This window comes from Phacochoerus africanus, chromosome 5, assembly GCF_016906955.1.
Source record: "Phacochoerus africanus isolate WHEZ1 chromosome 5, ROS_Pafr_v1, whole genome shotgun sequence".
Lineage (NCBI taxonomy): Eukaryota > Metazoa > Chordata > Mammalia > Artiodactyla > Suidae > Phacochoerus > Phacochoerus africanus.
Genome location: NC_062548.1, coordinates 316927 through 344498, shown reverse-complemented (window position 1 = coordinate 344498; position 27572 = coordinate 316927). Strand labels below are relative to the sequence as shown.

Below are 27572 nucleotides of genomic sequence, written 5' to 3'. Positions count from 1 at the left end.
ATGAATTATTAAACCGTCTTTTTTTTCTTCAGAACCTTCCAGTAGACGTCTAGAGCTTAGCTAGAAGTCTTGGCTAGGATACAAACAGTGATGGAAAACACATGAGCAGTAACAAGTTTTAATCTCCCTTCTCAGTACTAACATGGGCTAATCTGTGGAAGCAGCTTATTCCAGTGTCACCCAGGGTGCAGCCACACCAAGCTCTGCAGAGGGTGTTTTTCTTTTAAATGTAACACCTTTTCATCTTTTCTTCTTAAATAGTACCTGAGAACATTTACATTATAGATAAGTAGTAAGTACATGGTGGAAAATTCTACTTTCAAGAGGACTTACTCTCTTCTTATAAGGTATGTTTTCAGGTCTTTTTTTCATGTACTAGTTACAGTTATTTTAGTTAATACTAAGGGGACATTTATGTTACTAACATAAATGATTGTAAACCGTATAATAAAGTCTAAAGTTTATCTGTATAATTTCTTAAAAATTAGCACTTAAATACATACCTAAAATTACTCTAGCTTTTATGTTTTATATATAAGGGACTTTTTTCAATATAATTGTGCCTTTTTAAAATAGCTAAATGATAACCTGTCATTATGCTTTACCATAAAAGTTAACATGTTTGATTTGAAAATCATTTAAACAAACATCTTGTAAATACGTTCTTTTAAGAAAATAATATTACCTTAACTAATTAATGGTAAGAAAGTTTGGGGATATCACAAATACATTAAGTGAAAAGAGTAAAAATGTGAAGCTCTGATATTTTCTGAGATATTTTTAAAATATGAGTCATACAAATGTTTTTACTGATAAACCTTAATAGTTATATTTTTCCTTGATAAATGTCTTGCTTATTCTTACGGAATGAAATGGCACTGGACAGTTAAAATGTAAATCCATATAACTCCAAGAAAGGATATTCATCAGTAATAGTTTAACCAACCCTATATCCAATATGAAAAGATTCTTTTTACAAAATCCAGCCAGAATTTAAAACAAAGATTTCCTCTGTCCTCTCCTAAAGTAAATTTTTAATTAAATCTTAGATTTAAAAAAACTAAACAATGTATTTGATATTCTACTCCCTCATAAGCTAAATAGAGCACAGCATTCTTTCTTGTTAATTTATTCAGAAGTGTGGCAGCCATAAACAGTAGCTACATGGTGTAGGATTAAGTCACAGGGAAATCTGAGGGGTCTACATCTCTCTAAAAATTAAAAAATCCCACCAAGAATCAAGTTTTTTTTTTTTTTTAAATTCATAAGCCCACACACATGTAAAGCATCTTGATGTTTTCTTAGTATTTAGCAATACAGGGTAGTAACAGAAAGAGGAGGGGTATGCAGTGCTGTGTTACAATCACTACATTAAAAAAGAATATTCAGATTGGTCACTTTGCTGTACAGCAGAAATTGGCACAACAGAGTAAATCAACTATAATAAAAAATTTAAAAAAGAATATTCAGATATCTGATCTGAGGTTTGAGACAAAACAGATTCACTTTACAAGCACAAGTTTTAAGGAAGCAAAGGAAACAGAAAAATGAAGAGGCAGGAGTTTTCTTGTTTTTTAAACATAGCAGCTAGGATGCTAGACATATTGAAAAACTGATGAACGAAACATATTAAAGGAAAAGCAGCCAGCAAGTTCTTCCTCAGCTGCTATTTATACTTTCAAGGTAAAGTTAATTATTTCTTTAAGAAAAGTATAGTCTTTAAAAGTGTCAGTTTCCATGACCAAAATACTGTGAATAAGTTTCCAAACGCATGTTTGGATGTTAAATTTACTTGTTCACTTACAAAGCTGTGCCTTAATCACACCTGAATGTAGTCTGGATTCCTTTTGTGAATACACAGAGCATGCCATATCAGATTTACATACTGAACTACTACTGGTACCAGTGAATCGATAGGAATATTTTAGCCAAGGGAGAAAAGTTCCAAGCGGACCTTTAAGCATAGGATATAATAGCACAGAGACTTATTTTCCTAATAATAGTGTCTGAGAGGAAATACCATTTCACTTAGACAAATTTTCCATTATGAGTTTGTGGAACATTTAAGCGGAAAATAGGACCTTATACAAATTCAGAAAGACACTTCTCAGCCACATTTCCAGTCCTGAGAACTTGGCCAGCCCTCTTGCCCTGAACTCTCTTGAGGAGAGTCTGGTTACTGTCTGGAAGTCACTGTGGGAATAAGACCCATTTAGACGAAGCCAAGCAGAAGGGAGGACGACGCAGGGGCGTGAAGGCCAGCCTTGGCTTCTTCCGCTCTGAAAGACCGCACAACAACAACGTCTCAAAGCCGCTCCTGGCTCTGGAGTGCCATGGTTTATTAATAACAGCAGTAGCACTGAAATAATATTTCAAATATTCAGAGTAAGGAAACTTGAAACCAAAATTCAAAGCTTTCCATGAGTAAGGAACTCTGGCAAAACTGGTCTAAATCAGGGAAATACTGAGTTTTCCAAGGAATAAGACATAAATATTTGTAAAGTTTTTAAAAATAACACAAGCTACATATTGTCAAAACTAATCAGTTAAGAGCTTGAGCCACATTAATAAACTCACAATTTTATTATTTATTTTTAATTTTTTTTGGTTTTTTTGCCTTTTCTAGGGCCGCTCCCACGGCATATGGAGGTTCCCAGGCTAGGGGTCTAATCGGAGCTGTAGCCACTGGCCTACGCCAGAGCCATAGCAACATGGGATCCAAGCCGCATCTGTGACCTACACCACAGCTCACGGCAACGCCGGATCCTTAACCCACTGAGCAAGGCCAGGGATCGAACCCGCAACCTCATGGTTCCTAGTTGGATTCGTTAACCACTGAGCCACTACAGGAACTCCTAAACTCACAATTTTAAAGTAAGACAAACAACTAAAAGTCATATCACTTAAATAAGAAACAATATTCTCTCACTCTTCCTGAATAACAGGGAAAAAACATTGCTATATAGTGTTCCCTTCTGGACATTCCAGTATTTTTCTGATAAAAAATGGCTTAACTATAACAGGGCAAGGTTCGGAGTCTCTAATCACTTGTATTTTATCAAGGCTTTGTCATCTCAAATGAAGGGCATAAATGGTGAATTTCTCATGGGATCAAGTTTCTCCTAGCTTCTCCTTTCAAGTAACCAGGATAAGACAATGCAAAAAGACTCAATTATTACTCATACGGCTAACAGAAGACAGAAGTAGCACAGAGAGAACAATGTGCCAGAAGGAACTTCTGGTCTCAATATAAAGAATTTCCTGTCAGCCACAGATGGACAGCAGTGGAAATGGATGCCTCTTGAGGAGGTGTGCTCCCTGAGTCCTCTCACTGGAGTCAGCCAAATAGAGAGCAGACTTGCCATCTGATTTACAATGTTCTGGAGGCATCTTCAACGCTGGGAGGGAGTTTCAACGAAATGACATGTGCTGCTTCTGCTTGTCTCCTCTCTTACTCACCAGGGAAGGGCACAGGAAGGCGTGACAGGTGGCTGCTCATACTAGCGAGCAGCTGGAAAGCTTTCCAACTACTACAGACAAGCCACCGCCTAACCTAGCAGGCCAGAGTCTCCATTACATCTAAGGCAATCTCTTCCTGACCCCAGAGATCGGCTTGATCAGCAGCCCTTTGGGGAAGGGACATGGAGAGAATGAGGAACAAGTCCCCCAGTGCTGGGTTTCCTTCTCCTTCACCTGTGCAACGGCCTCTGACGCATCCTCTCGGCTCTGCTCCTCATACCAGTATCCCTCTAAGTCTGTCTTGACCACTCTGCTCCTCTTCATCCTCACCTGCATCCCACTTCAGGTCACAGGGCAACACGACTGCAGCAGGAAATGGGGTTTGCAGAAGGGGCAAAGGCCCACAGGGAAAGCCATGGCGTCCTGTTCCTGCCTTGCCACTTCAGATCTCTCCCATATTGCTGTTGCTATACGCAATTTCTAAAGCTGTTTGGTTTTCTTAGATCTGTATTTCTGGTATATTATGTGTTTGATAGGTTTTTCTGGTCTAGACAGGGAACCTATAGGCCATATATCTCTTAGTTTCTACAACCAACCAACTCACAAATACTAAACTCTTTATCTCCCATGGACCACAGTAAATGGTGCTAGGCCTTAAGAAATTGCAGCTCCAAATATTTTAAAGGTAGGTACTGTTGGAGTTTGCTGGTGGCCTAGTGGTTAAGTATTGTCACTGCTGTGGCTCCTGTTTGATCCTTGGCCCAACAACTTCCACATGCCAAGGGTGTGGCCAAAAAAAAGAAAAAAAGAAAGGTAGGCACTATTGGTTGACTTTTGAGGGGGCAGCATCTAGGAAACCTTTCATTGTACTGTCTAATGCTATAGAAATGGTAAGAAATGGTAAGAAAAGGCAAACGTATAAGGGGGGATAGAGCAAAAATAACTTGGTTGTAAATTGCTCTTATAAATATTTAAAATGCAAAACAATAATAAAAAATATGCGATAGACAAGAAAATTATCCTTTACTCATAATCCCAATATCCCTCTTGTTAGGTTTGTATATTTTATTTCGATCTTTTTTTGTGTATGTATGTTTTTTTATCAATGTCTTTATTTCTATTGACCTGCAACAGTAAACTGAGGGCTGTAAGTAGGCAGACTTAAGGTGAAGAACTTTATTTTCAGAGCCTGGGAACTACACATCTGGAGAGTCTTCTAAAATGTTAGAGCCACAGTGTACACAGTTGACACTGGTCACCTGCAGTTTAGTTCTATTTACTACCTTTACTTTTCAGTTTTCCTATGAGTGCATCGGACATTCAAGTATTAACTTTAACAACAATCCCACACTTATCTGAGAGTAGTGGATGAGGAGCTGTAGCTTTGTTTTCTGAGCAAAGAAATGAGAGAAGTGGACAGGGAGGGGCATCTCCATTGAAAGCATCCAAACATGTTCTATTTCACGGATTTTTGCCCCTTAACACTGTGCCTGGTACACAGTGGGAACTTGATAAATGCCCAGTGAAAAACTTCAGCAATTTTAAAGAAAGGCAGACTTAGAACCTCCAATGACATCTACTTCAATAACATATCTGCCAGAATCCAAGTCAGGGCTGCAATGGAAGTAGAAGATGGAGCTGCAAGACGAAACAACATTAAAGAATAAACTGTTACCAGGGAAGAGCTTTAGCTAAGGATCATGAGCTAAATTAGCTTGAGAATGAAAGTTTTAGAAGTCGAGGCAAGACAGGACACCAAGCATTAAGGAGCCAGGAACCACACAGAGCCTAAGGTCGAGAAACGCAATGAAGCAGTTAGGTAGGCAGCCAAGAAGGAGAAATGATGTGCCAAAGTGACGCTGGAAATGAAGTTTAATTGACCAAAACCAGGTGCCCATGTCAGGACTCCCCAAGCTAGCTGATGGAAGCTACTGGGCCTTGAGTGGCCAGCATGATATCTCTCTGTACCAGACAAACCTGACCATACCACCACTCCCATTCCCACCCTCCAAAAGATGTGAGTGCACCTCTTTATGTACAGATGTTTACCAGATAGCAACATGTGGGCTGGCTGGAAAAGAAGAGATGATAGAGGCTACTAGATAAAAGAAGATAAAAGAGAATGTTCCCGTGTGGGCTGCAGCAGAAGATGCAAAGAATGGATTGGGACACATGAGCTGACATGAGTTCTAGTTCCATTCGGTCAAACAAAGAGAACTCAGTGGAAAGATGAGTAAGAAAGACTAGCCTTGGGGAAGCCACTGAAGCTCTTTCCTCCTATTCCTCCACTCCTTCTGGTTAATGTGAGAGATGTGTTTAGAATAAACTCTGAATTGACAATTCCATAGGGCAGTCTGAACTGGTTCTGAAGTGGGATTCAGAATAAGGTTATAAAAATACAAAAAGCTTTTGTTGTCCTGTGTCCTGTAATGTCCCCTTTCCTAGCATAACTGAGTGTGAGTTATCACAGGGAAACCCTCACGTATTGGGCTGGTGATGTCCAGCCACCCAGTGGGCAAAATATTCATGTTGCCCTACAGATTTCTAAGAGTTAAATAATGCTAATTATCAGGTTAACCACTGATGACAGTAGCATTTTTAAAAACTTTCTCTGATGATTAAATGATACACACATATATTTAAAAAGAGATATAGAAATATACATGAATATTTAAATTAAGTTAAACAATTCATTCCTGATTCTTAAGTCCAAAAAAAGCCAGGCTGTGGACAGACATTAAAGCTGATTTCTGGGAGTTCCCGTTGTGGCTCAGTGGAAACAAAACTCAATAATATCCATGGGGATGTGGGTTCAATTCCTGGCCTTGCTCAATAGGTTAAGGATCCGGTGTTGCCATGAGCTGTGGTGTAGGGTGTGGGTTGCAGATCCAGCTGGGATCCCGCGTGGCTGTGGCTGTGGTGTAGGCCGGCAGCTGGAGCTCTGATTCAACCTCTAGCCTGGGAACTTCCATATGCTGTGGGTGCAACCCTAAAAAGCAAAAATAAATAAATAAAGTTGATTTTTGGGTTCTAGAAAATTGTAAGAAGCTGGCATAATTCAAGGATTTGGGAGGTAGGGGGCTAGGTCTTCCTGAGGATTGACCAATTCTGACTCTGGAAGCCTTTTGTGACTAAGATGCCGTCTGGTGCTCAGGAACAGCAGGCCAGTTCCTGAACACTTGGCTGGGTGGGGAATCCCTCTTGCCAAGATACAGCCTCACTAACAGGTGTTATGTGCAGCCAACTGCATGCCCCAAAGGGAAGAGAGGCATGAGTCTGTCTTAGATGATATCACAATGCTTTTTATTTTTGAAAATTACAAAGAATATATGTTTCATAATTGATGGTTAAAAAACCATGATAAAACATATCTGTGGAAATATCCACCATCAGATGATAACAAACCTACTTTCAAAAGGGTCTCACTAGTACATTCCAGTTTGGGGCTTAAAAATACACACACACACACACACACACACAAAAAAAACTGAAAGCAACCGCCCCCCGCCACCCCCCCACCTTCCCTACCTCTCCCAAAACTAAACAGACAGAATTCAGTGGAAAGATGAGTAGGAAAGACTAGTTGGACCTTGGATGCTTTGGATCAGGTACTAGACAATGGAAACAGACTGGAAGGAAGAAATCCAATAACACTGTGGAAAAAGTAATCAACTCTGAGAGTGAGGCTGGGGAGGGTGGTGGGAGAGAAGTTAAAGAAAATTTCCAGGAGTTCCCATTGTGGCTCAATGGTTGACGAATCCAACTAGGAACCATGAGATTGCAGGTTTGACCCCTGGCCTTGCTCAGTGGGTTAAGGATCTGGCGTTGCAGTGAGCTGTGGTGTAGGGTGCAGATGTGGCTCAGATCTGGCATTGCTGTGGGCTCTGGCGTAGGCTGGTGGCTACAGCTGCGATAAGACCCCTAGCCTGGGAACCTCCATATGCCACGGGTGCAGCCCTAGGGAAAAAAAAAAAAAGAAAAAAAGAAAATTCCAGATGTTGTACTAAGGGGACATGAAGGATTTATTTAACATACATATTAAGGCGATGGAAGGATTTTAGGAATACAGAGTATGATAACCTGGTTTTGTTTTTAAAAACATTTTTTAGGAGTTCCCATTGTGGCTCAGCAGTAACGAACCCAACTAGTCCATGAGGACGCAGGTTCGATCCCTGGCACTACTCAGTAGGGTAAGCATCTGGCATTGCTGATAAGCTGCTCTGTAGGTCACAGATGCGGCTTGGATCTTGCAGCTGTGGCTGGCATATGTAGGCCAGCAGCTATAGCTCTGATTCGACCCCTAGCCTGGGAACTTCCACAGCCATGAGTATGACCCTAAAAAAGGAAAAAACAAACAAACAAGAACAGTTATTAGTTTCCTAACTATAAATGTAGTTTACTGCTCAATATAGAAATTTTTAAAAAAAGACACAAGTAATTCATGAGTCTATTAACCAGATATTATCATCAATTAGGAATATTTGTGCCAGGTTTTTGGTGTTTGTTTTTAAGTATACTATGTATAGATTTTTTTGTATTTTCTTTTATTTAAAAAAACAGTATATCATACTTTTAAATATCTTTGCAAACACCTTGTGGGTTCTAAAGTATTTCATGGAATAAATATACCCCATCTTAGTCCAGTATTTCCCTTTAATCATTAGTATTATCTTTAATTTTTTTTCTATTATATATAATTCTATGATGAACATTTATGCACATTAAACTTGTTTCCTGAGGCTAGATGCCAAAAAGTAGAATTGTTAGATGAAAAATAAAGATACTTATAAAGTTCCAATGCTGAATTGCTTTACAAAACTTAAAAAACTTACTCTCGCACTAGTAACAAATAAGAATTACATTTCACTGTACTCTTGCCAGCTCTGAGAAATATACAGATACAGGAATTGTACCTATTTTTTTTCCTTTATTAGGGCCGCACCTGAAGCACATGGAAGTTCCCAGGCTAGGGGTCAAAGCTGCCAGCATATACCACAGCCAAAGCAATGCCAGATCTGAGCCATGTCTGTGACCTACATCACAGTTTAAAACAATGCCAGATCCTTAACCCAGTGAGCAAGGCCAGGGGTCGAACCTGCATCCTCATGGATACTAGTTGGGCTTATTTCTGCTGAGCCGAGCCACAACGGGAATTCCAGAATTGTATCTATTTAAACTTTAACATGATCTTCCATGTCTACTTAGTTCTAGATTGGCCCACTACACAAGACAACATGAAGGAGTATGTGCTCCTACTGTTCTTGACTTTGTGCTCTGCCAAACCCTTATTTCGCCCTTCATACATGACACTAAAGAATATGATGCTGAAGGACATGGAAGAAGAAGGTGATGATGATGACGACAACTCTCTTTTTCCAACAAGAGAGCCAATTAACCCCTTCTTCCCATTCGATCTGTTTCCAACATGTCCATTTGGATGCCAATGCTACTCGAGAGTTGTACACTGTTCTGATCTAGGTAAGAACACACATCAACTTGTTTTGAAGAATAATGTTCTGACAAAATTTAAAGGATAGGGAAAGACTTCACTGAAATTTCAAAAATCAGCTGATTGTAAAAGAATTTTTCTTATCACTCTTTTTCCCTCAGGAAATGAAATTCTTTTCAGAGCTTCTGACTTCATCAAGCGTAGGGTAGGGAAAGGTTTGTCAAAGTCTGCTACTGGGTCCTGTCTATAGAACCTCTAGCTTCCTATAAGACCTTCCTCTTCTTTTTCTAAAACCAAAGTTATCTCCTCACAAAACTGCTGCTACCTTGGTAACCCATCAAGTTACCCCGCCTTTTCTTTCTCCTTCTTCCTTCCTCCCTCCCTTCCTCCCCCCTCATTCCTATGGCAAATTTCTTAAAATAGTTGTCAATTTTAAAGTTTCAAGAGGAAATTACTAAGGGCTGTCAAGTGAGATGTTAATATTCACAACATTTCAATATCGAATTCTTCAATTTGGCCTATCAAGTATAACACTATTCTTCAGGAGTACGGACGGCTCCATCTGAAACTCACTTTCTTTCTTTTTTCTTTTTATAGCTGCTCCTGTGGCATATGGAATTTCCCAGGTTAGGGGTCGAATCAGAGCTATAGCCACAGCCAGGGCAACACTGGATCCTTAACCCACTGAATGAGGCCAGGGATTGAACCTGCATTCTCACGGACACTATGTCAGGTTCTTAACTCACTGAGCCACAATGGGAATGCCTGAAACCCACTTTAAAATACACAAAAATGGAGTTCTCTTGTGACACAGTGTGCTAAGGATCCGGCATTATTAGTGCGGTAGCAAACTAGAGTTGCTGCTGTGGTATGGGTTCGATCCCTGGTCAGGGAACTTTCATAAGCTACAAGTGTGGACAAATACATAAATAAATAAAAATAAAAAGATAAATGGATAGATGGACAGTAAGTACAGAATAGTAAAATGTTGATGAGAATGAGAATATGAGTTTTCATGACAAAATTCTCTTCACTTTTCCATATGTTTAAACATTTCAAAAATAAAATGTTGGAGAAAACCAAGAAGGCCCCATGCATGTCAAGCATAACTATCAGAGGTCCTGGTAATTTCCTGCCGCTTTAAGAGAGAAAAAAACACACTTAGTCTTCAAATAATTAATTAATATTTACTATGACCGTACACAAAAAGATAGCTGTGGCTGCTGAGATGATAGAAAAGAAAGCTACTATTCTACCTGCAAAGAGAAATGGTGACTAATGGATGGGCCCAGGTACCATCAAACTAGAGTACATGGCTGGAAAAGAACTAAGGCTCTGAGTGATGAATTCAGTAAAGGTATACTGCACGCCTAGATGTTAATGACATGTTATGGATGAATAAATTTTTGTACAGCAATAATGTACAACAAATTAAAGGAGCTCACTATTAAAGGAAACTGGTAGTAAAATTTTTGATAGGGTACATGAAAATAACCTAATTTATCTATTTTCTAAGCACAACTATCTACATGTTGATGCTTCTTCAAATGATCAAAACACACAGGCTCCAATTTAGCACTATAACAGCCTGAACATTTGCAAAAAACATTAATATTCTTTAGTCAAAAGTGCAACAGCAGATCTTTCTCAGCTTAGGTCTCCTTCTTGCAGTCATATTAGCACTTATTTCCATTTAATGTCACCTTGCAGCAGACTAAAGAGTGATAGCTAGACCCAGCTACCCATCTTGTAAAAATAAACTTACCTGATGAGATCTTTAGGCCTTTCCAAAGAACAATGTTTTTGTCATAGGTTACATGTTAAGTCATCTGTTACTTAATGACAACCATGAATTTTTTAAAAAGCACATTCTATCATAACTGCAATCTCATCTTTAGCTTGTAACATATATGCAACACGTTTGTTTATTTCCCAGGTTTGTCCTCTGTCCCAAGCAACATTCCATTTGATACTCGAATGGTTGACCTTCAAAACAATAAAATTAAGGAAATCAAAGAAAATGATTTTAAAGGACTCACCTCACTTTATGTAAGACTATAAGTTCATATTTTTAAATATTTAAGTGAAAAATCTCTACATTGCTAAAATGACTACTTGTATTGGTAATTTACATAAACAAGTCTTCCTTTTCTGTGTGTGATGAATGACAAAATCCCTGTTATTCAGCAGTGTTCTAGTTAATGAAAAATTATAGATCTAATAATTTATAATTATATATTAATAATTTAATTCAACTGATGTTTACTGAACAATAGCTAGGTAAAAGGAAGTGAGCTACGAATTGAAGTAAATGGTCTTTAGATTTGCTTGTGATCTATTTAGGTAATCACGTTACTATATACTAAAATAATGAGACTATGATTATCTACAGCGTACAATGTAAGAAAAGTGGTACCCAAACCCACTGACTTATTTTAAGACACCACAAAACTCTAACAGCAGCACATGCCACATACGCAATTGACTAAATATACTTGTATGGCTTTTCTTTTCTAGACCTCTAAAGATGAAAAAGAACTTTTCCTTACTATATTCATTAATATTTTAATTTTCTAAGGTTTAAAGATGCTCATTTCTCTATTTAACAGTTTAAGCTTATAGATTTTAGCAGATAAAATTTCTACTTTCAACTGATATTGCGTTTGGGAGAGAGCCTGATTCCACAGCGCCACAGCCTTAGGGATCACCCTTTTCCCTCCGAGTGGTGTTAGAGTGGGATGTCCTCTTTTCTGCATTAGGCTGTGGTGGAAGGCAGCACTGCTTTTCCAGGCCATTTCTCCACATTCTCATGCTATGCTGGAGAGATGAAATGCAAACCTCTCATGCGAAAGGCAGTGACAGCATAGAAGGAAAAGGCAGAGAAACATCATGACGACAGCAGTCACTTGCTGTTACCAAGCAGGCTTATTCTCTTCCTATATCTGAGAGGCTTGAGGCTACCCTACCTGCAGAAACCCTGCCGAAGCATCCCCCAGGCAGAAAAAAGGGGACAACCGTGTCCTATTGTGAAACTTGTGCCTCTTCGGCAGCTGGATGATTATGTTCTTCGCACCACCCAGGGTGCTTTATACTTAAGCTCTCTTGCTCAATTCTCCTGCCAAGGCTGTCTGGCAAGGAGCAGAGCCCAGAGGGAGCCCAGGTCATTCTCCCTGCAAAGCCAAACTCTTTCCTGCACTGCCAGGAGGCTGGGCTCATGGAGCCTTGACTGTTCCTTCCCTCTCAAACGCACCATGTAGATTTGGTAATAAGGCTCCATACATAATAAAGCTTCCATGTTAAAATGAAAAAACAAAAACAAATGGAAGAGCACACATTTACCTCAGAACTGAGGCCTCACTTAAATATTAAGACCATCAGAAAGAGCACAACAGATTCTACACCAAGGATCCATACAGTCCACCCCACTAACTTCAGATCACAGAAACTTTTAAGAGAATGGCAAGGCCATTATTCCACCCTCAGAAGTTGGAAATATAGCCTATGAATGCTTCTACCATTTCTTCAACCTATATTTAGCTATATAACCACAAGAATAATTAATATCATATTTGATACCGAAATCATGAATAATTTTCAATTTGTCATATAATTTTATTACATTTTAGGAATGTTACAGAGACTTAGTCCACATGCACTCTTGTTATTTATTAAGAAATGAGAATCTAAAAGGTGTGAGGTGCTGTCTTAGGCCTGCTTAATTTTCCTTCAGTCAATTTTTATATGGCATTGTGTTGGAAGTGAGTGTTCTGAAGTTAGTGAGTCCTGGGCTGAAATTTTGGTTCTAACAGAAGTAGAGGCACTGGCAAAGTGTCTTTACTTCTCTAAGCCTGACCTTCTTCAGCTGTAAGAGAGGTGTAATAATAGCATGGAATTCAAAATGGTTACTTAGACCAGTGAATGCATATAAGGTGCTCAGAGTCCAACTGTTAACTACTATTGCCACCAGCATACTGCTTCCAGACTGGCCAATGTATGAATGTAAAGCACCTTTTAAAGCACACACTTTATACTTGAATTGTGAGCATAGTGTATACATGAAAACATTTATTTAATTATAGTATCATCTGATATAGTGCTTGTCTTTGAAGAGAATCAAAACTTTAATATATTCTATAAATTCTCCGTACTATGTTTTAGCTGCTGGTTTGGCACTCTGGCTCTTACAGAAAGGACAATCCAGCATTAGGAAATGACTGAGATCATTACACACACACACACTCCCCAGTTCATCTCTAGGCAGTTATTATAGGCACACTCGTCATGAAGACTCACTGTCCTACATCTGAAAGACTATTCTTTTCTCATCCTCTGTCCTTACATGTACCACATTGTTTAGGGCTCTGTGACCACTACTTTTGGAATTTCCAAAGCCAACATTGAAAGCATTGCTTAACTGGAGACACTATTTTGTCCTTTTATACATCTCTGACAACTGCATGTCTTAACTAGAGGGAAAAAACAAAACCGCATTCATGATGGTTGTATCTAACTGAGGCACATATTCCCTTTGGGGTTCCTCACAGTGGCAGCCCCCAGGAAGTGCTCACAAAAGTACGGAGGGCAGAGGGGCGGGGGTGCAGGAGGAGACAAGTCCTTTCTCTCCACGGTGCAGATTTCCTCATCGCTAAGAGAAGACAGATAATTCTGGTTAAATTTACCTCATGGGGTTGAGTGGGGGTTTGCCAACTTGTGAAACCTCTCTTGTCCCCTCATATTTTCAATATAACCAAAGGAAAAGAAAACAAATTCTAAATTGGTAGCACACAGAAAGGGGTAATATTCTACCGGTTGGTAACAAAATGCAGTTTAAATTCTTCTTCTAGGCTTAACCTCTCTCAGTTGAAATTGTTAAGAGAAGTGCTATGTCTGAAAGCAGGGTAAGAAAAGGGCCTGCAGTGAGGCTAGTAAACATAACAATAAAGGAAGTGTTAGCATATTTCTATTTTTTTTTTCTTTCTGTGAAACAACGTGAATGATGCCAGAAAGGCAAATTAAGTCAGTCTGGAAACAATGGAAAGATTGTTATAGAAAGGAACTGGGGACAAACTCATAAAAGGAGAGAACCTAGCACTTCTCCCTGAAAGAGAGGATCCAGATTAGCAGAGAGGGGTAAAAAGTCCTAGGAATGCTAGCCCTTGGGAAACATTGAAAATTCTTTCTGCAATACCTGGCAGGTTCTGAAAATAGTTATTTGGATGACTAGCAAGCCCTCATTACCAAGGGCTTTCCCAGTTTTGGTTCTGAAGTTTCCACCTCCCAGCAGACCTAGACAGCTATAGCCAGAACCCTGGACATGTCACAGAGGCCCTGGCTGTAGGGAACACAGATGCAGGCAGCTACAAACTCTTTTTAACTCTCTGGGGTTGTGTCTCCTCTGAAGGGTAGTATCACACTGCACTGAGAAATAGCCATAGATCTGAGAAGGGATTGAGTCATTCCTGAGAACTCACTACCACCTCCCCAGTATCTAAAATATGCCAGAATGCTGAGGGCACTTTGCAGAGTTTATTCCTATAAGACTCTATTCTGGGGAAAATGGTAAATGTTAGGAAATAAGGCAGAGTGAGGTTTTAACAGTAGATAAAATCATGCAAAAATGTTTTTGGTGTGTACTGAGCTTAATTTTGTAGAGTGAACAGATTTTAAGAGAAAGATAATACCATCCATTATTTCCATGAAGAGAAATGGGAGAGGGTAGGCTGAACCACATATCAAAGACAAACCAAAGGCATGACACCAACTGTTAAAGCTTTGTACTGTTCCAACTTATTAGCAATTTTTTTTTAGACTAGGCTGGAGAATTATTTATGTGTTAATAAAGTATATGAATAACACAATTTGCATTGATTTTCATGAGTGACTAATCACTGTAGAATTATTGGTAAATCAAATCCACTTCCTGTTATGGTATGACTTTTTCTTTATCTAGGCTTTGATTCTGAACAACAACAAGTTAACAAAGATTCACCCAAAGGCATTTCTAACCACAAAGAAGTTGCGAAGGCTTTATCTGTCCCACAATCAACTAAGTGAAATACCACTTAATCTTCCCAAATCATTAGCAGAACTCAGAATTCATGAAAATAAAGTTAAGAAAATACAAAAGGAGACATTCAAAGGAATGAATGCTTTACATGTTCTAGGTAAGTTTTTGCAAATAAATAGGACCTTTTGAAATTATAAGCAACATGCTGATGTAGAGATCTTCAACAACTTTAAGACTGATAATTTCCAAAATTAATTTTCTGAATCTAATAAGGCTTACATACACAACTATTCAGAAATCAATTAAATTTATAGCACTTAAAGAAATATGCCTTTTGTAATAGAAACACACTCATGCACTCTCAAGAATCCCCTCTGAAACACCTAAGGCGGTTTCTGTTTTCTGATTGCACTCTAGTTGCTTAAAATCAACAGATTTTATTTAACTTAAAGGTAGCATTTTTAATATATTGTACAAACTACTCAAATACATCCTACAAAATTAATTCAGATATTACTTGGAATGTACATATAACTTTTTATTCTACACTTTAAAATTACCGTGATAAGACATTTTTTATTTTTATTATTATTTTTTTTGTCTTTTTTTTTTTTTTTCCTATTTCTTGGGCTGCTCCCTCGGCATATGGAGGTTCCCAGGCTAGGGGTCTAATCAGAGCTGTAGCCACCGGCCTACGCCAGAGCCACAGCAACGCGGGATCCGAGCCCTGTCTGCAACCTACACTACAGCTCATGGCAACGCCGGATCCTCAACCCACTGAGCAAGGGCAGGGACCGAACCCTCAACCTCATGGTTCCTAGTCGGATTCATTAACCACTGCGCCACTACGGGAACTCCGACATTTTTTATTGTATAGTTTAGGTTCTATACTATTTTACCTCTAACTGCCATGGTATAACATGCCATCTCCCCTTACAATATCAATTTGAAAATCCTAACCAATATTCTCATACATTTTATTTACTTATTCAATTCAACCAAGTGCCTGGCACTTACCAAAGAGCTTCACTCTCTGGTACTTCCTCAGTTACATTTCTGTGACATAAATAATTTCTAATTGGCTTGTAATTCTAAAAGTTTAGGTAACAAATAAATAAATGTACACTGGAAAAAAAACAAAGATTTTGAATTATATGAAGGATGGTCTTTTTTCCTAGTGTGATATTACGATAACAAAACCTTGACTATGCTGATGGGTGGAAAAGAGTGATAAGGAAGTTAGGGACTTAATAATTTAAAGCAAGAGTGAAGTTGTTATATATGTCAGTCTATGTAATACAAAACAGTCTTTTTCTGAGACTGACAGAGAGTAGACAGACAAAGAAACATATATTGAGTGAAGAAGAGTCTGAACAATAAAGTTCGCACTTAGAATTTTCTTGAGACATGCAACTCTGTATTGTGAGTTTCCTTCATATACAACATATTATGCTAAATTATGTAATTCCTCCCAACAGAAATGAGTGCAAACCCTCTTGATAACAATGGGATTGAACCAGGGGCATTTGAAGGGGTAACAGTGTTCCATATCAGAATTGCAGAAGCAAAACTGACCTCAATTCCTAAAGGTTTGTATTTATACAGTATTTTTCTTAATTGTCATTTAAAAATTATCATTAAATATAATGTTGTAAACTGTACTCATTGTCAAAACTACACTGCAACTAGAATCCTTTTAATCAGTATATCTGGTCAGTGTAGTATGAAATGTAGTATCTTCTCATGTACACAAAGAGCCACACATAGTGTTTCTGTTTTGTTTTCTTTCTTTCTGTTTATTGCTGCACCTACAGCATATGGAAGTTCTTGGGCTAGAGGTCAAATTGAAGCTGTGGCTGCAGGCCTATGCCATAGCAAGCAACACTGGATCCAAGCTGCATCTACAACCTATGCTGCAGCTTATGGTAATGCCAGATCCTTAACCCACTGAGCAAGGCCAGGGATTGAACCCATATCCTCATGGGCACTATGCCAGGTTCTTAACCCACTGAGCCACAAGAGGTTCTCCAGTGCCTTTTTTTTTTTTCTTTTGGTCAGTATGAAACCAGAATCGTTCTTCCCCAGTGAAAACAAACATTAAGAATCAATCAACTTTTTATTTTCTGTCTCCTTCCTGACATTTATTCATCTACACTCGTCATTCTGTGAAGTGTCTGTTAAAGGTAAGAATTCTGTAGAGAATAAAGCAGAGGAAGATGCAGAGAGCTAGAGATGGATCCTGGCTCTGGCAGGGATGGGTGTACACTCTGGGCAAGGTGCTCTACATCCCATTTTTTTTCCACGGGGGTGCTGTGATTAATGTGCGAATGCACAGAAGAATGTGAAGACAATGTTGGGCACAAGGTAAAAAGCCCACTCATAACATAACCAATACCAGAAGGAGTACCTCGCTCTTTACACTACACATGACCTGAAGCTAGTGCCTCAAAGTAAAATGCTGCTTTTTTTTTTTTTTTGTCTTTTTGCTATTTCTTGTGCCGCTTCCGCGGCATATGGAGGTTCCCAGGCTAGGGGTCTAATCGGAGCTGTAGCCACTGGCCTACGCCAGAGCCACAGCAACGTGGGATCCAAGCCGCGTCTGCAACCTACACCACAGCTCAGGGCAACGCCGGATCGTCAACCCACTGAGCAAGGGCAGGGACTGAACCCGCAACCTCATGGTTCCTAGTCGGATTCGTTAACCACTGCGCCACGACGGGAACTCCTAAAATGCTTCTTAAGTTTGCCACTGGAGCAGTTTTTTAACATTGCTTCCAAGCTCCCAGTCTGATGATTAACTAGATAGGATTTGCCTTTCTTTGAACTCAGGTTCAGAGTCCTCCTCCCTGACAAGGTCTCTTTCTCTCCTATGCTAACTACCTGGATCAAAAATAACACCATGATTAATAACATATTTTCCTTTCAAACAGCCCTGTCTTTCAGTATCCATAGTAAAAGCAGCAACAATCTCTTTTCTTCTATTTCATCATAACCCCTTTTCTACTACTCAGCTGATCCAGATTAACAAAACAAACATAAGCTGATAATTTAAAAGATAGTAAAGCTATTATTAATCAAGCAAAGTTGCTACTATTAATCAATCTTTCATGTAGGAGAAAAATCATCTAAAGTAAAAGTGGAAAGACAATTTTTTTTTTTAATAGCCGCACCCATGGTATACAGAAGTTCCCAGAACAGCTGCAGCTACAATCAGTGACACAGCTGTGGCAATGCCCAATCCTTTAACCCACTGCACCAGGCCGGGGATTGAACCCACATCTCCTGCAACGACTTGAGCTGGGATTCTTATCCCACTGCACAACAGCAGGAACTGCAGACAAATTTTTTAATATAGGAAAAATCAGCTTAATTCAGAACTACAATTAAAAAAATCTTAATTTAGTTTTCCAGGAGGTAGGTGTTTTTCTAGAAGAAACCTAAAATGTTATATTTGCCTTCTAATCTTTAGAACAACAACAAAAACAATACATACTCTACCTAACAAGTTAAATAAAATCCCATTCATATGGTGGAACCTGACACAGAAAGGAGGAACAGGAAGAGGTCCGGACAGGGTAAGGGAAGGTAACTAGTGCTACCCCAGAGCTGTGACTTAGAGGCCTATCACTGCTCTGTATGTTTATACCAGCAGCTTCTTATGCTACAAAACATCCTCAGTACTTGAAGTTTCAAAGTTTATCTTAAAGAGAAAGTTGCACTCCTCATGAAGTTCTCAAGATTCTTCCAAAGTCTAAAGGAATACTTTATGTCCTTAGAAATTTAAATTAGAATCAAATTTCTCAGTTTACATAACTACTCTCTCAAGATCCCTATAACATTCAAAAGCCAGGGTTTTTTTTTGCTTTTATGACTTATCTGCTCAAATGTTAAGGCTGTCTAAATGTTATAGTTCACTACCCACTGTGATAGGATGAATTAGGCAGAAATTCAAAGGGTTCATACCAGACCTGACGAGTTAACATAAGGAGGGCGAAAAAATGTTTTCCTTCCTAGTCATTTGGAAAATTCTGTCATGCAATAATACTGTATGAAGGGGAGGAGAGACCTGTTTGAAGAAAGGGTAGGAACAGAAATATCTGTATGAAAGTACACTCTGTTTGCTGGCAGTCTTTCAGCTTCTATTTAAATCCAAATGACAGAACAGTCCCCTTACATTCTACAAACCCTCATCCAAGTTTTCCTGACTCAAGTTTTCTTGACTTGCTATATAGCATATAGCAATAGGCTGGCACAGTCTATATTTTTCAGGTGGTTTTTGTATATATGATTGATTTGCTCAATTAGTATTCAAGGTCTTTGAAGACAACATTTTCTTTTATATATTGAAGTGAGTATACAGTCATTCTATAAATAAAATTAAGCTCAACTGATCAGTATTCAAGAAATTTGAACATTCTCAGTTTGTTTGTTTGTTTTGCTTTTTAGGGCTGCACCTGAGGCATATGGAGGTTCCCAGGCTAGGGGTTGAACTGGAGCGACAGCTGCCGGCCTACACCACAGCTCATGGCAATGACAGATCTTAACCCACTGAGCAAGGCCAGGTTAAGTGTTCCTAGCCAGATTCACTTCCACTGCGCCATGAGGGGAACTCCAACATTCTTAGTTTAGAATTATTTTTCCTGCTCTCTACTTGACTCATTTTTAAAATTCAAAGTACATTCTGAAATCAACATAAATTCAGGCATGATGAGTATTGATATTCATAAGGATTCCTCAATTACCTTCAAAAGTCTTTACTACTAAAAAAGTAAGGAAATATTGTAGCAAGAGTTGAAAAAAAGAATGCTTTTCCTACCTAGCTAACAGGAACACGATTAAAAAATCATACCCTATGTGTAGGATTAATACAATGAGATCTGACTGAATTTTCTGGTTAGTCTCTGTCATTCCAGCTTCAGTTAATCTAGGGAGGGCTTGGGTCAGAACACCCAGGTGTGAGAAGATGCAAACTTTCACAGGATATCTGACATGTGCCAGGTACGCTGCAGATGATTCTCTTAATTTCTGCTGAAACTATTATTGCTTATTGAAAAGAATAAGTATTGCAGAGGATCAGACATATCAAATGGGGTGAAAGTCAATGTGCTCGTAATAAAAAAATTCATTAGTCACCCTTGAGCAATGTACTAATTCGTCAGTTGAAAAAAAACAAGTATTTATGCTGCTTTTTCTATAAAAACTGTATTATAAAGTAACTAAATAATTAAAGAAGGAAAATTCTTTAGAGAAGACTACCACCTAATAAATGCATAAAGAATGTCAAAATCAGAAAATCACCATTTTCCCATTCTTTAGGAAATAATAAACCTAGGTAGCAGTAATCAATGAATGAGATCTAAGACCATCAGATCAAAGAGTGATTTAATGAATCTAATCTGGTCTCTAGCTCTAACTACCCAGTCATAAGAAATAAGGAGGCTAGAGGACCATGATAAACTATATCATGAGGAAGCCATCAACCAGCCCAATCTACAAACGAGCATATCAAATTAATATCTGAAACAAGTCAGTAGGTAGAAGGAGAAAAAGATGGGAGTGTGTAATAGAAGAAGAGATTTTAAGAGATATAAGACCCAAATCTATTTTGTAAACTTTATTTGGACCCTGACCTGAACAAACCAACTGTAAAACAATTACATCGCTTAGAATATTATAGTGAAGAGTTGTTCACAATTTTGTTAGATGTGATACCCACATGATGGTTATATTAACAAAAAAAAAATGACCTTAAGGGTTAGAGATGTCTGGTGAAGTTTTTACAGAGGAAATGAAATTATGTCTGAAATTTGATTTTAAATACTCTAACAAAAAATAAATGAATAAATAAAAACAAATCAATAATAAGTCAATAATAAGTAACTACTGGGGTAGGTGAAACAAGATTAGAACAACAGAGGAGTTCCCGTTGTGGCGCAGTAGTTAACGAATCCGACTAGGAACCATGAGGTTGAGGGTTTGGTCCCTTGCCTTGCTCAGTGGGTTAAGGATCTGGTGTTGCCCTGAGCTGTGGTGTAGCTGGCAGACGCGGCTCGGACCCCGCGTTGCTGTGGCTCTAGCGTAGGCTGGTGGCTACTGCACCAGCTCTGATTAAACCCCTAGCCTGGGAGCCTCCATATGCCGCGGGAGCAGCCCAAGAAATGGCAAAAAGACAAAAAAATAAATAAATAAAATTAAATTAAAAAAAAAAGATTAGAACAACAGAGATAATTGTTGAATCTGGGCAATAGCATAGTGTCTCATAATACTAGTTTCTATTTTCATGTATGTTTGAAACTTTCTATAATAAAAAGTTTTAAAAAATGGCAGATCCCTAAAAACTGCCTAAGTCTATAATGTGAAACTTAACAAGTAAATATATAATCAACAGAGCTTCATCTTAACCTGATCTAACATACATATCTCTTATCACTAGAATTACCTTCAACTTTGTTGGAGCTACATTTAGATTATAATAAAATTTCAACTGTGGAACTGGAGGATTTTAAACGATACAAAGAACTGCAAAGGTAAATATGCCCCAAATCCTAACTTGGAAGTAGTAATCCTTATGATAAAGATATTAATGAAACTTCTTTGAGAATGTGTACAGGGATCTAATCAAGATTAAGGGAGAACCAGGAGAACTGTTCTCATTTTGTCTCGGTAATGGAAGAGGGACACCAAATGGAATGACAAAAAGGATACTTTTCAATCTCCCTTTTGTTGACTATAGGTTAGATAAAGACTTTTCTGACCATGGAGGAGAAGGTTATTACATCCTGAAATAAGTTATATAAAAGGAAACCATGAAACACATTTCTCTGAACACATAAACAAATATTTCTAACTCTGTTGTGGTATTTTCAGCTAATCGTAACACACTACTATCTTCTTAAGAGTTGATGCATTTTATATCATTTTTAGGCTAGGTCTAGGAAACAACAGAATCACAGATATCGAAAATGGAAGTCTTGCTAACATACCACGAGTGAGAGAAATACACTTGGAAAACAATAAGCTAAAAAAAATCCCTTCAGGACTGCAAGAGTTGAAATACCTACAGGTAAAATATTCTACTTGTGTTTTGTAGATATTAATACTTTTCTTTGTTTTTATGAAGCATATTAGTATCTAAAGCAAAGACCAAGCAAGTAGCAAGGGTTAACTCACACCTAATAACCCTCTTGGTTGCCTGAAGCGTTTTATGCAATAATGGAAGTGTGTTAGAAGACCAGTTTCTATTGCGACCTCAGCTAAAATGCTCAGGTACCCATTCCTATCCCTCGGTTTCTCCTACCATTGTGGCAAAGGTACATAGCTCATTTCAGGTTTCTGGGGTAGCAGTGCCTCTGTAAAGGCAGGAATAGTCAGGAGAAAATAATCAAGTAGGATTTTATGTCTTTTCATTCATTCTTTCACTCAGGAGGGTAGAATATGTGGATGAAGTCCCAGGTATTTCACAATCAATGTGGTGCTAGATTAGAAGTATTTATGCTTTTTAAAAATCTCAGGCCATTGTTTAATTATACCACATACTACTCAGCCATAAAAAAGAACAAAATAATGCCACATGCACCAACATGGATGGAACCAGAGACTCTCATACTGAGTAAAGTAAGTCAGAAAGAGAAAGACAAATACCACATGATATCACTTATACCTGGAATCTAATATATGGCACAAATGAACCTTTCCACAGAAAAGAAACTCATGGACTTGGAGAATAGACTTGTGGTTGCCAAGGGAGAGAGGGAGGCAGTGGAATGGGTGGGGAGCTTCTGGTTAACAGATGCAGACTACTTGGAATGGAGTAGCAATGAGACCCTGCTGTGTAGCACTGGAAACTATGTCTAGTCACTTGTGATGGAGCAGGATAATGCGAGCAAAAAGAATGTATACATGTATGTGTAACTGGGTTACCATGCTGTACAGCAGAAAAAAAAATAATGGGGAAGAAGAAAACAAATTTTCTAACAACAACAACAAAAACCCATTTTACCAACATTTACAGACTTTATACTTGACTTCCTAATTTTATACTTTTATATTTTAGATAAAAACGGAAGTTTGAAAAAAAATAAGTAAAATTTTAAAAAATTAAAAAAAATAAAAATCTCAGGCCAGAATATAGAATCAAAAGTCAGTATTTGGAGCACTGCAGACTCACATTTCTTGTTTTTCACTATTAGAAAACTTTTCCTACTAATCTGGCAACTCTTGACTAGCTGGGAGGGACCACAGAGTTGTTGAAGAATCTGATAAAGCTTCAGATACTCCCAAGAGCAAAAATGAAGACAGTATTTTTCACGTAATTTTAGGAGGTTCACAGATCTCCCTGATTCCTACCTATGGACCTCAAATTAAGAATCCCTACTTAATCTCATTTTACCTTATTCCATTTTTCACAGGTGTTTTCCTTGATATAAAATGTCTTCATCTTCCAAGGAAAAACATCTTGAGAATAAAACTGGGCCTTGAGCCACTTGCTTCTAGATTTATTTCTGATTTTTCTTTAAACAAGTTTTGTTCCCTTCACAAATAGAAGACTTTGAGATAGAAGTCATCAAAATGGATGGTCATTTCAAGATTACTTTTGCTTTTATTTTTTTCAAATGCTGCATTTATTTTTTAAATTTAAATTTCTTTCCTTTTATTTATTTTTTAAAAAGCTTTTTTTTGAAGTATAGTTGATTTACAATGTTTGGACAATTTCTGCTATACAACAAAGTGATTCTGCTGTACAACAAAGGTATACATGTACACACATCCATTCTCTTTGAGATTCTTTTCTCATATAGATTATTGCAAAATATTGGATAGAGTTCTCCATGCTATATGGCAGGTCACCACTGGCCAATCATTCCACATACCACAGTGTGCATATTCCACTCCCAAACCTTCAGACCACCCCCTTATCCCAGTCAAATGCTGCATTGAAATGCCGGGTAACCAGTGAGCATGGCCTGAGTCTTTCCTCCCTTAAGCTGTCCTATCTTTGAGTACTTTACTCTGCATGCTGATCTCAGTTTTGGGTACATTAAATCTACATATATTATTGCTAGCATTTAAAAAAACGAACAGAATTATAACACAAACACAGAAGATCACAAGTCATCAGGATACAACTCGACAAATGTCCACAGAGCAAGCATACCCATGTCTAGCTGTTCTCTTCTCAATGAGGTCAATGCTGTGTGTGGTAAACTACCTTGTGCTCTGCTACTGAACTGCCAGGAAACCATATAAAGTATCTGTCACAATACCCCAAGATTAATAGAGGGTAGCAGGGACTCCAACACGAAACTTAGGGGTTTCAGCAAAGCCTACACTTCTCATGACCACCTCAGATCAATCTCACCAAGGCAGAATCTACAGGTAACAACAGCCAGAACTGGTACCTTAGCCTTGCCAGCAAAAAGCTCCTTCTTGTTTACATGCCAAAATGCTGTCAGTTAAGAAGACTGTTTTTACGTCCCAGAAATCTCAGTTGCCAAGAAAGACCAGAGAAGGAATTTAAAGAGCTGTTAAAGGAAATGAAGACGCCCTATATTATCAATTCTTTCTGAGTAATAATTTGAGAGGCCATATCACACAGCCTATAAAATTATTTTGTCCACTGGTGCAAATAAAGATTCAACTATTGATGCTGTAGAACAGATATGTATTTAAGTTGTTGATAGATATATTTTTCTATAAAACTTACAACAAAGAAGCTCTATACTTATCTCTTTGATCACAGAAAATGCTAGCTAATAATTCTTCACATCCATATTGCACGTCTAATTCTTAGAGCTTTAAATTTCATTCTTCTGCTCAATTCTAATATTTTAAAAATACATTTTTGTAAACATGGCCCAGAAGTAACTATATATATGGACACTCACATTTATTCATCTATCTGTCCATCCATCCATCCGTCCATCCATCCATCCATCCACCTATCCATCTATCAAGAGACAGACAGAAAGACAGAGAGAAACAGTGCAGAGTGGAATATGCTGACCACATGTGTGGGCAGGATGCTCTGGGCTTTGGCATAAGTAAGTCCTTTACCACACTTCACACACAGAGCACTTTTGTGTATAAAAAAAGGAGCCTGAGTCCTTGTAATAAGTATTTAACAGGCATAAACGAGGAAATATATTTTAAGTGAAATACAAATCAGTGTAAAATAAAGAGATAAACACATGTACAAATGCTGACTATAAACAGAATATCTTCTCTTTACATCAATTGTGTATTTTTAATCCATTCTTTCCCCCTACAACAGATAATCTTCCTTCATTCTAATTCAATTACGAAAGTGGGAGTGAATGACTTCTGCCCAACAGTGCCAAAGATGAAGAAGTCTTTATACAGTGCAATAAGTTTATTCAACAACCCGGTGAAGTACTGGGAAGTACAACCTGCAACATTCCGTTGTGTTTTGGGCAGAATGAGTGTTCAGCTTGGAAACTTCAGAAAGTAATAATTAGTAATTAGTGATATCCATTCAACCGAAAATTCAAAAATTGTTACATTTGGAATACTTGAACTCTATTAATAATGGTGGTATTATACATATAAGCAAAAATCTATTCCCCTGTGGTAAGGACATTGATTTACCGTACGACAAAAAATTTCAACAGAATTTTGCAAAAAGATTGATACATCAGGATTAAGAGAAACAAGCATCTATTGCAGTTTCCTTTTACAAATATATGATTTTGCGTAAGTCTCATGCTTGAACATTCTTTCTCAGTAACAAAAAAATTAAGATATTCAGTATTTAACACTTTGTTATCAAATGCATTTTTTTTTTCTTTTTATGGCCATACTCGTGGCATATGGAAGCTCCTGGGCCAGGGATTGAATCCGAGCCATAGCTGTGACCTATGCCGCAGCTTTAACCCACTACACCAGGCCAGGGATTGAACCCACACCTCTGCAGTGAACCAAACCACTGCAGTCAGATTCTTAACCCACTGTGCCACAGTGGGAACTCCTCAAGTGCATTTTAAAAAGAACTGTACTGTAAATGAAATGCTCGACTTAGCAAAATTTGTGCTCTTTCATTTGCTATTAGAAAAAGAAAATTGACAAGAACAGTTAAAGAGTACATTATACTATTCTTATTCTGTCTTTATAACTTTAATTACTGTAATATTTCTAATAATGTTGATTTACTATAATCTTATTCAAATTCTTATGTCTTAGAGCCTGACTGTCTTCATGTTTAAAACTCCTTATAGTAAAATCTTTAGTGTTTATTACCAACTCAACAGATGCTATTCATAATAGCTCTTTTTCAAGTTGTAGCACATGCTTTTCTTTTTAATTATTATTATCTGATTATAAAACCTCTATAGAAACGAACAGTGTTTATATAAAATCTGTAACTCACACTTTTTATTATCACAGTTATTATAAGCTTTTAACAGTATGTCAATTATTAGGTTGTATAACACTTTCACCTCAATGCTAAGGAATATTTTCAAGATGTCCCTTTGTAGGATCTTGGTTGGAAGAGACTGGATACTATCAATTCTACACCAAACTGTCTTCTTAGGTACGCACAGATTGGATAACTCTGAAAAACACATCTGCCTAATTAAATAGGCAGAGCATTGAACAGAACACACAGAAACTAAAAGCTCTGTGTAAAAAGAGTTCTTATATATTTTTTGTTGTTGTTCAACATGAGTAAAGCTAGAAAATAAGGAAAACATTAAAATATTGGTTTGAAATAAAATATTTTTGTGCTTTGGTTTAATTTTTCTTCCCCCACCCAGGAACACAAACTATTTTTCATAAAAAATGGAATTTATATGTAACATTTTATTTTTATTATAGTTGATTTACAGTGTTGTGCCAATTTCTGCACAATACAGTTATATATACTGCACAGTGTTAATGTTTATTCTTAATAACAATAGTGAAATATTCCAAGTTATACCTGTGCTAAGATAATCAATCACCTTTATGGTAAATTACCTCCAAAACTAGACTTTAAATAATTTTGGGGGGAGCAGTACAGTACAGATATATTAGAAGGGATTGTGGGTCTGAATGCCCAGGTCAAGGATAGGTACTAGGTTTTGTTCTTCATAGTAATGTTCCTTACTACTAACACTCTAGGCTGGATCATTCTCTGCAGGAGGTGCTAGCCTGTCCTTTGCAGAATGTCTGGCAGTTCCCTGGTCTCTACTCACCAGATGCTAGTAGCACGTGCACCCCACCCCACAGTCTGACAACCAATAATTTCTCCAGAAAAGGCCAGTGTCCCAGGGGGTCAGGGTGAAGCCAAATTGCAGCTGGTTGAGAACAATTGTATTAATAGAAAATTTACTTAATTTCTAAATTCTGACACAAGTTTAGAAACCTGAAGCAAAATAGTTGTTTTTGTTTGGTAAGGCTGTAAGGGCAAGATCAAAGTGTGATTAAACTAATACCACCAGTAGCAATATAAGAGAAAGAGTGCAGGGATGCAGAGTATTGACTGACAGCCAAATATCCAATTTCATTTATAATTTGGGCAAATTATAATCTGTTTGACCTCATCTCCTCATCTATAAAGGGTAGGAATAACTATAATGATCAATTAGGTTGTTATGAGAATTGAATGATAAACTATATGTGAAACTGGTTTGTAAGCCATCAAGATTCATAATACACACG

General features: G+C 37.8%; 2 protein-coding genes across 3 annotated transcripts in view; one reads left to right on the top strand and one right to left on the bottom strand.

The window, feature by feature from the left end:
* The window catches only part of CENPP (centromere protein P), a 250849-nt gene that overhangs the window by 111282 nt on the left and 111995 nt on the right, over nt 1-27572 (bottom strand). The window lies entirely within an intron of this gene.
* ASPN (asporin) lies at nt 119-26642 on the top strand. The gene is made up of 8 exons (XM_047779295.1): nt 119-347; nt 8665-8937; nt 10845-10957; nt 14859-15072; nt 16394-16504; nt 21349-21442; nt 21840-21978; nt 25186-26642. Exons 2-8 carry the CDS (start codon nt 8694-8696, stop codon nt 25381-25383), a joined length of 1113 nt encoding a protein of 370 aa, XP_047635251.1. The 5' UTR covers nt 119-347; nt 8665-8693; the 3' UTR covers nt 25384-26642.